A 14,715-nucleotide genomic window follows, 5' to 3' on the forward strand; every position below is an offset into this window, starting at 1 on the left:
ATTTTATTCAAAAATAAAAACATCATCGATTTCTCAAAATCATATAAAGCCATATTATAATATCGACTAAGATAAAGAATAAAATAAAATATTAAAATCACGATGTATCTCGCTGCATTGCGGGAGTACGCTTCTAGTATATTATTAATATATATATATATATATATATATACATAATAAACACACACACACACACACATATATATATATATATATATATAGAAATAAACTTTTATAAAAATTATATATTAGCGGCGGTTTGACGGGTTGGACGGGTTGGGCCTAATTTCAACCCTCCTAATTGGCGGGTTAGCGGTTAGGCGGGTGGGTGGTTTGATGGTTAGGCGGGTTGGGTTTAATTGGGTTGTTAGCGGGTTGAGTTGGGCGGGTTTTGCGGATTGGCAGTTTTTTGTGCACCCCTAATGCTACTTTCAAAATTAAGAATAGTTAAATTATCTTACATATATCGTTAAAAAAAAAAAAACAACGTTTTGCTTATTGCATTTCATCATATGTTCATCAACATATAACTACTTTGGTATTTAAAAAAACTGAAAATTAGTTTTATCAAGCAATGTGAAAAACGAACAACCCCATATCTAACCTTGTTCTCCCCCTAACCGACATCCATCTTTCTCGTTCAAACACCCTTCCCTTTCTCTAATGAAGCTCCATAAAAATCCTTTCATTCCCCTTCAACACGTTTGCCTTCTCCCCCTCTCATCTCCTGAAACCACCACAATAAGGCTTGAGCACTTGGGAATTCTCCTTAGAGGTAACCGTCCTGCAAGGCCACTGGAAATTTTCCTGGTTGTTCTCCAGGATCCCTGGGATTAGTGAGATGCGTACAAACTGTCCCGTACAGCTACGGTTAAAAAAGTCCCAAAGAATCTTAAAACCACCGTCACAACTCATTTTTAATATCATATGTGTTAAAAGTTTGAATCATTTTCAATTTCTAGATAGTGGACCGTTGTGACTATAAATTGTTTGAACACGTTTTACAGGGGTTGATTTAATATATATACTTATAATATAATGTATTTTTAAAAGAGAAAGAAAGGAAAATGACTAAAAATCATTTAACTACAGTCAACACAAAAACATAAGATGAGGGACGAAAACCAGAATTTTTTTACAAACATGAGGAAGTAATCCGCAATTAATGAAACCAAGGGACACATTTCATCAAAAATAACAAATTCCAGGGACCAAAAATGTAATTCACTAAATTCTTCAAAATGAAAATATGTCCTATTTTATGCAATTAAATACAAATTGTAAAATTAAAGTTTGCTTAACAAAATCTGGCTGCTGCTGGAGGTGGAGTGACAGATTCTGTGATATTTCCTGCACCCAACTTCCTTCGTTAAGGGTTTCTGAATTCTTGATCCAAATATTGAGTGGATTCTGTCTTGGTGTGAATCTAGAGAAGAACATTAATCGATTGCATTCAATAATCAAATAGTTTCTGCACTGGGATCCGATCCACAGTGGATAGGCGACCAAAGAAGTACGTGGGAATCACGAATCTGATGCAACTTCATTCATCTTACTCAGTTACTCAACTTGTACTACTACACTCCATCACCACCAAGATCCCCAGATCGCCGGAGCTAGGGCACTCACCGCCATGACGAGACCTCTGAAACCCTCATCAAGAAGACCTGCATTTGTTCATCTCATATGCGCTGCAACCATTTTTTCAGTCCTTGTTTTCGCCATTCAATCGTTTTTCTTCACTGGTTGTTTACTTTCTTTCGTTAAACGTTTTCTCGGACCTTGATTCCAATGATTGCAATTTTAATTCGTTTTAACCTTTTGCTGGCAGGTAGTCAGACCAAATATCTCAACACAGAAGACGTCCAGATCTTATCTGATTTTCAGTCCGATGTCCAGCAATGCGTGGTTAGCGTTCCCTTTCATCTTCTCTCCACAAACAACACACGAAGATATGCAAATTAACATAGTTGGTAGTTATGTTGCATTCACTTGGTTAGTGGTTTCCTAATTTCGACCTCTAGTGAGATGTTTGCTAGTTTGGAAACGATGGTATTGCTATATCCAAATTACCCAGATCACTGCAAGCTATTTTCGTTAAGTTCAGCATGTAGACCATTCTTGAGTTAATTTGAACATAGGGAACTTTTGGCTTACTACATACTTGCTCTTAACGTAGCTTTAACTTTTGAGGTTGTTAGTATCGTTTTATTTGTTACTTGATGCACTCAAGCAACTCAGTACACAATTTCTGAATGCTTACCTTGTGATTGTGTTCTGCATATTGCTACTCTTCCTTATCTTGTGGCATTGGTTCACCATTGTTCATTTGTTGAAGTATAACGACACTAATTCTTAGTGCCGTCTTGTGTAGGCAAACAGAGGATTTGGACTTGCTGCACATATCATTGACCACTGCAAATTGGTTCTTAAGTTTCCTGAAGGGACTAATAGCACCTGGGTACTTCTCTTCTCTCTCTCTCTCTCTCTATATATATATATATATATCATGCATTCATACATTGACCACCAAATTTGGTATTTACTTGCAGTTGAACCCACAGTTCAAGACTTACGAGCCACTAGAGTATACATATGATGTTTGTGAGGCAGTTCTCCTGTGGGAACAGGTTAAGTAATTTCTTTATTTATTCCTGTGTTCTTCTTCCAATGCATACTCTAATCCTTTTTCTTTGGCTGGAATGCAGTACCGTAACATGACGACAGTTTTGACAAGAGAGTATTTGGATGCACGGCCTGATGGCTGGATGGACTATGCAGCCAAAAGGATAGCACAATTGTATGCTTCTAATAAACAAATAAAAGATCTCTGTGGATTCAATGCATCACTGTTATTTTTACATCATTTACTTGGTTGAGTGGTTCATACCTAATGAATTAGATTAATTATTTCCTTGCTGATTTCTTCCATTATCATAGAGGTGCAAAGAATTGCAACAATCGGACACTTTGTGAGGAGCACCTTAATCCGATTTTGCCAGCCAAACCACCATTTCACCCTCGCCAGTTTCAGAAATGTGCGGTTGTTGGAAACTCAGGAGATCTGCTAAAGACTGAATTTGGTAAAGAAATTGATAGTCATGATGCAGTCATAAGAGACAATGAGGCACCGGTCAACGAGGTAAATTAGTCACCACAAAGGTGGCTTGTAGCCATAACTAGGATATTTAGCAAATGTTTTCAAAAAGTTCTTATATGGTCCAAATTACTCCTCTGTTATCCATTCTTGCAGAAATATGCAAAACACGTTGGTTTAAAGAGGGACTTTCGACTAGGAGTTAGGGGAACTGCTCGTAACATGGTTACCATCCTCAATGGATCAGGTGAATATCTTTTGCAAGAGAACCTATTTTAATGATGCACTCGTTATTTGTGTTTTAGAGTGAGTTCTGGATATATGCAGTTTCTCATTTTTCTTGCGACTTAAGTGGAGTGCTTAATGACTCAAGTTAGATCCAGCTAGTGTTGTGTTGGCTGGTTGCCAATACATTATTCAAACATGCTTTTTAGGTACCTAGTTTGATGTAATGTTTTATTACATTTAACAACATTGTTATGTTATGTTACATACTTGCATTCCTTTCTGTTCCTCTACTAGTAGAAAGTTGCGTCCCTTGTTTTTCCTTTTTCTCATAAACCGCAGCTCCTCATGAGACCTTAGGTGAACAAATGGAAGTTTACAGACATTTCTTCGTATTAGAAGCTATTTACATGTCTCAGCGTTTGGTGTTTTCTGTCTTTTCTCCTGCAGATGATGAGGTGCTTGTTATCAAAAGTGTGACTCACAGAGACTTCAACAAGATGATCGATGTAAGTAGCCGTATGCAGATACAATGTTGTAATATCGAGCATATGTATTAAAATGTTGGCCATCTTCTCTGCTCCTAGTACTTTTGTGCCTATGTTGATTGCAGTTTTACAGTGAAGCTGGTGTTAGCTATATATTAGTTGAGCCCATTATGTAAGTGCAGACTTTTGGGAAGATTGCAGAGGATAGAAATCATCTTTCTAGTCCTATTTCTAAATTATTGTTCACATATAGTTGCGAGAAACATAAAAAAAGCTAGTTAGCCACTTTAAAGGCATGCCTTGTATGTCGTACGCTATATCTGCCTTGAATTAAAAGTGTTGGGACAGTGATCTAGACAAATTCCTGAAAGTAATCTAGTAACCAAGATCCACGAAGACTCTCCAAGGTGGAGGAATATTCTACGATACCTTAATATCAAAAGGTGGGACAAAATTTGTAAAAGAGGTTTTAAAAAGCGGAATCGGGACTCGAGGCGTTTTCCTTCCACGCCCTGAGGCGCAAGCCTCGAGGCGTAAAGCAAATAAGATTCATAAATATTAATAGTAAGCAAAACATAATTCCATACCAAACTTTAAACGTCATAGATTCATAAAATACTAGTTATATGTCTAAAAACATATCAATCTACAACTTATAGTTCCCCGTAGAATGATCAAGTTGTATAGCTCCACAACCGTATCCATAATCACTATCACTTTCATCTTCCAAATCCACAGAAAACAGAAAAATAATACAGAAAACTGAAAATAATATAGAAAACAGAAAACAGAAAANGTTAGCAGAAACATGATTCAAATATCAAAGTTGAGGTCCGACAATAGTCCAAGAAGATGTCATGTCCTTGGAGTTCTACATGATTATTTGTTGCCTAAAGCCCAAGAAACCAATCTTTTTTACACATATCGTGATTTGATTAGGTATGAAGAAGTAGGTTCTTTAAATGTCCATAGGATGGTTGAGTATGAAAGTCCAAAAAGTGAAACAAGAAACCAGTTTGGAATTGAAATGTCCAAAAAAACAACTTAAGAGTTCTCCATTTAATCCCTTTCACTTGCGGTCTTACATGTCATTTAACCATCAGAAAACAGATTATAGGCAGGCAAAGAGAATTGGAAGTTTTTTTTGGGAAATATCATCAATGATGGTATCAGACTATTACGGGTGCTAGACCTAGAGGGCGTATATAAACCAATCTTGCCTGAAAACCTTGGTAACCTATGCAATTTGAGGGACTTAGGTCTGAGATCGACATATTTGGACAGTCTCCCTTCATCAATTCAGCTAGGGAGACGGATAAAAAAGAAAATTTGGAGCAAACCTGATTAGTGAGCGACAGGGGCGGCGACGAACTGGTACGGCAGCGACGAACTGGTACGGCGGCGACGAGCGGAGGTGGTGTGGCGGCGATTGGGCGAGGGAGACGGCTGGTACGAGAGGGAGAAGGAGACGGGAGGGGAGGGAGCGGTGGACGAGAGGGAGATGAGTAGTCTTTTAGGATTTTTTTAGTTTTTTTTAATCTAAGTTACCTTCTATTCGGGTTACAGGTTACAATTTGGACTTATTTAACATGTTTTGTAAAGTCTAATGACTTGCTTAACAAGGTTTAGAATGTCCAATGATTTATTTGTTCCAAAAAATTGTCCAAGAACTTAATCGTTCCAAACAGTAAAGTCCATTGGGTTTTTTGGACTTTTCCCTTTTTTTAGATGTCATTTTTATTATTTCAAATGTATAGTTATTTTTATCAAATATATTTTATTCATCAGTTAACTTATCAATTACCAGCTTTATAGTAAGATATATTATGGTTTAGGGGCCGTTTACCTCAACACTTACCCGGTAAGTACTTATCGGTAAAATTCAACACTATCGCTTACTTATCGGGTAAGATTTTATTCACTAAAACGCATTGTATGCAACAATTTATTTTCGGTAAGCGCTAACCATGGTAAGAGTCGTCATCCTCACTTACTGGGTAAAATTCTTGATTCTTGCCTTCGTTCTTACCGAATAAGATTCTTAGTCTTTGTCATATTTATCTGATACAAGTAAATTAATTTGGTTTTTAATTGGGAGATATAATGGTATTTTACTTTAAAAGGAAAAAGAAATTTAACAAACTTTGGAGGAAAGATTGAATACTCTTTTTGTAATGAAGTCATCGGAACATCATAAAGAAGCGGTAGTTTGACGACGAACAAACCACAGTAAACCTTTCTTTCTTTCCTCCCTCCGGCAAACCTCAAAAACCCCAGTGGATTGTAGAGCGAGAAGGGAGATTCTCAGAGAGCATTGATTTGGAGATGAATGAAATGGAATTAGAGCCACGGGTGAAACCCCTAACTTACAAAGTAAAGGGGATTTCGAGAGAGTCACCGTCGCAGAAGGCTTCACATGTTCTTGACATTGATCTTCGAAATCACTGGTCCACAGCTACAAACACCAAAGAATGGATTTTGCTCGAACTCGATGTACTGTCTCTTTGCCTTGGTTTTTTATTTTATTGTATTTGTTTTCGGTTAGAACTAGTTGATTGAGTTTCTTATAAGGTTTTGTATATTGATTCTGTTTGTTTTGTTGTTCGCTACTTAATGTTAGGGGTACTATTATACTAGCATATTTGCATGGGTTTAGGGCACAGGGATTTAAGCTTGTGAAATTAGGTGATTTTTACGTAGATATCTTGTTGTTCCCCAACTAGATTCTTGATATGACTTGTTATTAGATGTGCTATCTTGGTCTAATTCAAGGTTAATTGGGGTGGCAAGTTATAGTCCCAAAGGGGGACTTGCCAATCTATTTTTGGAACAAACAGAAAGGAAAGACTCTCTCTGTTTCCATAGGTTGTAGTAAAAATAAATACAAAATTTGCTGCTGTTTCCAATATGGTATCCCCTTTTGCTTCAGAACCAACTGATTAGAAAGGGAAATATAAGTATTAACTTGGATCAGAAGCTTCGGTCAGGTCTTCTATTCATAATGAGACAACATTCTAGCTTTGGAATTAGCTGAGATCATTGGCATGAAGGGACTGTCCAAAGAAGCTATCCGGTGGTTGTAGCGTTATGAATTGATGTTAGTGAGGAAGTGCGCCAGTTTCATTAAATAGCATGAATATGAACCATTAAGAACGGAACGGTCTTGGGGATACAGGTTACAAATTAGTAGGTTCTGATTATGACAAGTTTGAATCATAAGTGGTTAGATTGCTGAGTCTGGAATCACAAAGAAGTCATGCATTATTTGCATAAAGTTCATATGATACTTGATATTGTGAAGAGACATTTATATAGACAACTCATGGAGGTTACTGATGATGTGAGGTCATTCAAAATGGAATGCCGATGTTTACATAATCCTAGTAAGGAGCAAGGTTTTAAAAACCGGAATCGGGACTCGAGGCGTTTTCCTTCCACGCCCTGAGGCGCAAGCCTCGAGGCGTAAAACAAATAAGATTCATAAATATTAATAGTAAGTAAAACATAATTCCCTACCAAACTTTAAACGTCATAGATTCATAAAATACTAGTTATATGTCTAAAAACATATCAATCTACAACTTATAGTTCCCCGTAGAATGATCAAGTTGTATAGCTCCACAACCGTATCCATAATCACTATCACTTTCATCTTCCAAATCCACAGAAAACAGAAAAATAATACAGAAAACTGAAAATAATATAGAAAACAGAAAACAGAAAATATACAAAAAAATATACATAACACATTATACATATAGAAAATACATTATACATGATATAGAACATATATACTTGACTGAAATATATATAATATAATATAATACATTATACATAAACTAAAAATATGGACATAAACGAAAAAGAACTTACTTTTTGGATTGGCCTTTGAGATGAATATCTTCTTGAGAGAGGAAAAAGTAGGAAATGGAGAAGAAAAAAATTGGTGTTTGGAGAGGTGTGCGCCTCAGAAACGTTTCACGCCTCAAGGCACCGCCTCACCAATTTAGGTTAAACCTCATCCAGGGACCATGAGACGCCGCCTCATGAGCGGTTTTGGACTGCCTCGCCTCAAATGATTTTAAAACCATGAAAGGGAGAGAATCAATGTTTTTTGGAGAGACAAATTTGGAGAGGAGATGTGCCACTTCTTGCGTGTTGGGCAAAAGCCACGATTTTCGTGAAATTCTGGGTTCAGGTCACTGTAAATGCAGAAACCTCAAAAGAGAGAGAAGGGGTCTTTCTATCCCGTGATGTTGGTAAACCCTGCACTAAGATCTTTTTGTCCCAAAAATTATCTCCCGTGTCTCGCATGTTTATATCCAGTTAATTTTATTTTGGAGCATGAAGCACACTCTTCCTATATCTGTTTCTTATTTGAGCAGTTTTATTTGACTCCTTACTGTTGCGCACAACATTATCAGAAGTTCCATTTAGACTAGATAATTGTTATGCTGAATTAGTTTTTCATTTTGTTACAATGTTACAACTTATATGCAATGGGGATCACTTTGTTGGTGAAAGGGTTACAATTGACAAATACATAAAGCAGCAGAACCTGAAATACAGTACACTTGGGGTGGTGTTCTGTGATTAGGTATCATCAAGACTACGAGTCTAGAAAAAGGCAAACATTGTCATGTATAGAAGATTAGAAGGTAGTATTTCTGCATGCTGGATGGAAGTCGCATAGTTTGTTTTTCTTGTAACTGTAGTATCGACACCTCGGTGTCCTCAGTCCATGGGGTTCATATAAAACAACCTCCTCCTTCCCTGGGCCACATACACACCACATAAACCGCAAGAACTTTGTTCCTTGTGGAAGACAGGTGTGTCCCAAGGCAAGGGGAACAACACCCTTCACGGAATTGGACCTGAGTCTCCTGAACGCCAAATGTCAGGCACCAGGTCATTTACCACTATGCGCCTCCCTGCCTTGGGGGTTGAAAGATGTATATTTTGAGCATTTGATACAAACTCGGTGTTTTATGTTTGTGCAACTAAAGGTAGAAACAGCAAAGCTGTCTGGACTTATATTTTCACAATTCCTGTTGTAAAATGACATATAATATTTCTGCAAAATATTAAAGCCTCTATTCAGTATTAGATAAAGGATCAAGCATCTAGTCTGTTTCTATATGATTAAAATGTTAAAGCCTTTTTTCTATTTTCTCAAGTCATATCAAGAACTGGCATGGAAGTTAAGTTACCAAGTTTTGTAGTCGACTACTCAATATCTAGCTAACATATTGGTATGGTGAAAGACACTGATTGACCTTATGAAACTGTTAGCACTTGGCAGTGAGCCACCAAACATAGGTGTGCACTAGAGGAAGTTCAATTAGAAAATGCTTTTTGTTGGGGATGATATTATTATTAGTTTGGGGTCTCTTCTCTTAATGACAAGCGTAACAGATTCTTTCATCTATTTTTCAGACGATTCCAAATCCAGTCTATCTCTTCCAGGGTATTGTATTGCGCAGAGGTGCCAAAGGAACTGGGATGAAATCAATTGAGCTGGCACTTTCTATGTGTGATATTGTTGACATATATGGTTTCACTGTGGATCCTGGCTATACTGAATGGTCACTCTCTCTCTCTCTCTCTCTATCTATCTCTCTCTCTCTGCGTTAAACACACACACTTGTTTCTTTTTCTCAATTTTTGAGGTTCTTGTAGGACCAGATACTTCTCTGAACCACGAAAAGGTCACAATCCACTTCAAGGAAGGGCGTACTATCAACTCCTAGAATGCCTTGGTGTAAGTAAAGAGTTATTTTTATCTTGTTGTATTCATATACTCAATCGCCTAGTGATTGCAACATTTTCTTTTTTGGATATGTTTCAAACTTGAAGAACCAAACTACCCGCATATAGTACCATCAAATATAAAAGTGGCTTGGGAATTCACCATAAACTTCTCTTTAATCTAATATTCTGAATGCTTGAAAAGCATGAAAGAGAGTACTCTCAAAATGCTGGGATATAAGCAAAGGGAATGATAAGAAAGTAAGAAACCTTGAGGGTGGCTCAACTTGCAAATAAAGGCTACTCCTTGGGGCTTCTCCCTATTGGTCACCACTTTGATCTCCTCACTCCTCAGGGGAATAGTAGAGATGCATGCGAGCTGGCTTGGACACCCACGATTACAAAGAAGGGAATGATAAAATATAATTAGCATTTAGTACTTAGGGTTGGGTTCTGGTGAGAATGGAAATTATGGTCAGAAGGGTAAATAGGGATCTCCACTCTTGGATTAATCCTAATTGAAGATCAACACTAGTGGGATGCACCGAATCAATTCCTGTGATTAGTGCAATTCGTGGGTAGGGGTGAGATTTAAAGTGATCAACAGTCCAGATCCCTTCTTACGCTTCTCAACTTAACTCCTATTATCACACGATCCTTCGTCTTAGTACCTATGTTAAAAATATAGTGTTGCACTTATTGCCTGGTGAAGGACAGGTATAGATTTATTTATACATGCATCTTGTTTGATCGGAGGGCACATGTAACATTTCTATTTCAGGTAATTAGGATACACTCTCCTATGAGAGCAAAAAGGGTGCAAGACTGGTCGGATGTGCCAACCCGTGAGAAGATAGGTAGAGCTCATGCAGCTGCCATGCGACTAAAGAGGAGTCAAGAAGGTGGAGATGGTGCAGTAGGACAATTTAGCAACTGTAAGGTGTGGGGCAATGCAGGTCCGTATGGCAGTGGACCCGTATCCGGGTCTAGAGATATGAGTAGCAAGAGGAAGAATTCAAATTACAGTAAATGGGAAGTTATGCCTTTTAAGAGCCTGAGACAAGAAGCACAGGAACACTATGTCCAGATGGAAGGTGTGTCGGTGTATAAAATGGATGGCAACAAATTAGATGATCTGGTGTGCGTGAAGCATCCGTTGGAATCTGATGCATAGCCTTTCTGCCTGCTGATTTGGTGTTGTAAATTCTATGGAACACACACAACACACAACTTCCTGGATGGGTGATTCTTTCTATACTAAATGAGATTATGGTAATCCGGAAATGAGAGCCGAAGAAACTGTGTCAAGCATCTTGTTGGTTGTGTGGAGAGATGGCAAAGAAACACGAGGATTTGAAGAAAGTTGTTGTATACGTTTAGTTATATCTTGACATGCAACATTGAAATAACATTCATATTTTATTCATTTTGGGAGCCGTTTACTAAACACTTACTTGGTAAGTGCTTAACGCATAAATTTTCTCATCGGATAAACATGAGAAGGGCCAAAAAACTTACCGGGTAAGAGCGATGAGAATGATGAAGAGTCTTACTCGGTAAGTGAGAATGACGACTCTTACCCAGGTAAACGTTTACCCAGTAAATTGTTGCATTCGATATGTTTTGATGTACTAAAATCTTGCGTATCAAATTAAATTATAGTATTGACTCGTATTGATAAGCACTTACTGGGTAAACATTTTCTCTTACTCATATTATTAGAGATGCTTTTTTAAAGCCAAAAATCGTTGGGAAATAAGGTCCCCCTCTCTTTACCTTACTTTATAGCTGCCTTTTCAACATTATGTTGTATTCGTTGGTCCCTTTGCTCCAACATTAACCAACGAATCAGTGATTTATCATTTTTCCGTACCCATTTTTATGTATTTAAATAAAAATCATTGTTTTCCTTCTTGGTTTTACATATGAACTTTGATTATCTGGTTTCATATATATATATATATATATATATATATATATATATATATATATATATATATATATATATATATACAACTTTAAACAAAAATCAGTGTTTTACTTTTTGATTTCATCTATTGTTACACGTTTTGTTTTCACCTATGAACCTTTTGATTTTACCTTTAAACAAAAATTATTTAAATATTATATTGATTATTTTTAAAAAATAAAATATAATTATCTTTCAAAAAAAAAGTCATTTAATTATTGTTATTGAATATCTTTCAAAAATGTCCCTCATTTAATACCAAATAACTTGTTTCTTTTTTATTTATTTATCAAATTATAATCTCCCACTTAATTAAAAAAATGAAAGGCTATGGTCAATTAACAAAATTAATACTATTTATTTGGTTAACACATGATTGTGCTTTTATTAAAAGATACTTAGAATGAATCTTTTTATTGAGACTAACAATTATATATTAATTAATTACTTAAGAATCTTATTAGAACTATGGTAATGGTTCGTCGAACAGTCTTCTAGCTCCGTGGCTCCTGACCTTGGAAAATGGGATTCCAAGACCAGGACTCATAACTTCCGCTTGTTGCATACCTTGCTCCACTAGTGTACAAATAACATTTCCCACTGCAGTTTGAGCAGCAAATGGTGTCCATCTTCTTGTACCCTATAATCCACAAGTATGGCAGAGGCCCAATAAACCACCATCTAACCCCTTACATCTTTAAGGGTCCTAATGGTATTGTTGAAGCTTGTTGTTGGTTCAAATAATTCTAACCTAACTGCAACCAGATATATATGATTTAAAGATTTTACAACTTGATTAGGGAATTTATTTTACAAGTATTAAACATTGTAACATTGGATTTTGAATCAATTCTTGATTGGTCATTAATCAATTCTTACTTGTTTTTTAGGTATTCAAGTTGACAAATATTAAAGGGGTGTTTGGGATTTGCTTATTTCAAATAACTTATGATTTTTTACAAAAGCACTAATCAACTTATTATAAGGCAGAAGAATTTTCCTTTTTAAAAACTCTTACTACCGGTTTGAGACCGGTATAAGTTGTTTATTTTTTTGGGAAAAAGATATACTTTGATTATCCAAACGCGTGCTTGTTACCGGTCTAGCACCAAGATAAGTCAATAAGTTTTTTCTACAAGCAATCCCAAACACCCCTAAACTTGGTACAGAGCCGGATTGATAGCCATCGGATGTTTTAAGTTGGTCGAGACATATGTGCACCCCTAATTTTGCCACAAAAAATGGAACCAACACCATGATGAAATAGATCTTTCAATCTAAATTCTGAAAAATATAGCAACTGAAACTGAAATCCAATTCGAAAAATGCGTCAGAGAAAGGATCTTACATAGAAAATGAAGCTCAACAAGTATCAGTATCTTCGAATGTAATGCCAACAAAAATTTTGCATCAAAAGATGAACAACTATTTCTTAACAAGGTTGTCAGGAACAACCTTGAGCAGTTTCCTCTTCTTAGATTTGGCAAGCTTCTTTAGCGTCTTTGGATTCGTGATCTTCTGAAGCTTCGTACCAGATTTTAGTATGTTTTCTTCCTTCTTCTTATCCTTCTCCTCCTTCTTCTTCCTCTTCTCTACCTTATTCTTCCTTATCTCCTCTTTCAGCTCCGTCATCCTCTCCTTATACGCCTTCTTTATCTCCTTCTGTTGAGCCCTCTCCTCGAACGTCGATTTCTTGAGGCTCACCCTCACAGCCGACGATCTCTGTGTTTTCGCTTTCTTCCACTTCCTTCCAGATACTTTTCCTGCTATAACTCCGTCGTATGTCGGCTTCCCGAAGATAGGCTTGTTAGGGTTTTCGGAAGAAGCAACGGCTTGTCGCTTTGAAGTTTGGATTTCTTGGTCGTCGTCGACATCCATGAGGGCATCCTTCTCCTGTTGCTGTTCAGATCTCTTTCTCTTGTAGGTTTTGCCGCCGAATCCTTCATCCAGGCATCTGAAATCAATCGTGCACGCCATGTATGATGTAGTAGAAGAAGCGCCCCTTTGTAAAACCCTAAAACCTAAGCTTAAACAGGGCTGGGACGGTTTTTATATATTTCCACCGTAGTTACAAAAATGGTCCCTGTACTATTCTCTAACATTCAAATTCATCCTTTAGAATATGTTTGCTACGCGAGACGTAGTTATATGAATTTGCTATCCCATCCATGTTTTGTGTACTGCTTCCAATTTTTGTTCCACTAAAATAGATAAATAATTATTTAATTATTTATATAAAATATTATATTTTAAGGTGATGTTTGGTTCGTATAATGTATTTAGATGAAATAGAATCTCTAAAAGAAATTTGAAATGAAATGTTATAAAATTTGACCACTTGTTTGGTTGACATGCATTGAAATTTAATCATCTTAAGAGAATTGAAATCTGTCTGTTTGGTTCACATAATGTAGCTTTGGAATGAGGATAAAATGTTGGTAAATGACCAAAATAACATATTTTTCGAAAATTTTGAATTTTTTCTTAAAATAAATTATTTTAGTAAAATAATTATTTAATATGGAAAAAAAATATAAAATACACAACCCAAATAAATAAATAAATAAATGTAGATATATATACATATGGTTGGATTCATGTGAGACCAAACTTGTTTTCATGAGACCCGTGTATGAGACCATTTTTTTACACATGAAACTTCACAACAGAACGCTATAAATGTAAAAAAAACCGAACTTTCATAGCAAAAACATGGTGAAGGTTACCTTCACAGCGTTTTACTACGAAATGTAAAAAAGTGGTCTTATGAGTTTCACGAAAACAGGTTGGTCTCACGTGATCTTTTATATATATACTAGTTGTGTAGCGTCGGGAGCCATGAATTTTAACGATTTTGAAGTTCCAYTGRTTTTATAARATAAGATTTAACGATGATATAAGTTACACTTGGTCTTTACATATTAATACAATTTGAATAAATAAGAGTTATGGTTCCAATTACAGACTATCGATGAAAAAATTGTATGACAGTTTAAAATCCAATATATTTAAAATCCAACATATTTAAACGATTCCACAAATGTGTTCGATTTACACCAAGAGCAAAGAACCAAKAAACTTGAGTTTTAAGATAAACACTCAAAACCAATAAAGAAAACTACAAATTTGACAGATCATAAGCCATGAAAAAACCAAAAAAGATGGGTTTTAGAATGAAATTTTAACTG

The 14,715-nt window shown here is 36.2% G+C and overlaps 2 protein-coding genes across 2 annotated transcripts; one reads left to right on the top strand and one right to left on the bottom strand.

Annotated features, from left to right (window-relative positions):
* The first annotated feature begins 1,312 nt into the window (after positions 1-1,312).
* On the top strand, positions 1,313-10,984 carry LOC112515907 (sialyltransferase-like protein 1). The gene is made up of 11 exons (XM_025122881.1): positions 1,313-1,745; positions 1,832-1,908; positions 2,375-2,461; positions 2,553-2,630; positions 2,709-2,800; positions 2,941-3,142; positions 3,254-3,344; positions 3,773-3,831; positions 9,247-9,395; positions 9,490-9,571; positions 10,340-10,984. Exons 1-11 carry the CDS (start codon positions 1,634-1,636, stop codon positions 10,730-10,732), a joined length of 1,422 nt encoding a protein of 473 aa, XP_024978649.1. The 5' UTR covers positions 1,313-1,633; the 3' UTR covers positions 10,733-10,984.
* Positions 10,985-12,784: 1,800 nt separating this feature from the next.
* On the bottom strand, positions 12,785-13,544 carry LOC112516866 (protein PXR1). Its single transcript, XM_025124106.1, has one exon. The coding sequence runs from the start codon at positions 13,502-13,504 to the stop codon at positions 12,953-12,955; it is 552 nt and encodes a 183-aa protein (XP_024979874.1). The 5' UTR covers positions 13,505-13,544; the 3' UTR covers positions 12,785-12,952.
* Positions 13,545-14,715: the final 1,171 nt, after the last annotated feature.

The sequence above is a fragment of the Cynara cardunculus genome (assembly GCF_001531365.2).
Source record: "Cynara cardunculus var. scolymus isolate 2C chromosome LG 1, CcrdV1, whole genome shotgun sequence".
Taxonomy (NCBI): Eukaryota; Viridiplantae; Streptophyta; class Magnoliopsida; order Asterales; family Asteraceae; genus Cynara; species Cynara cardunculus.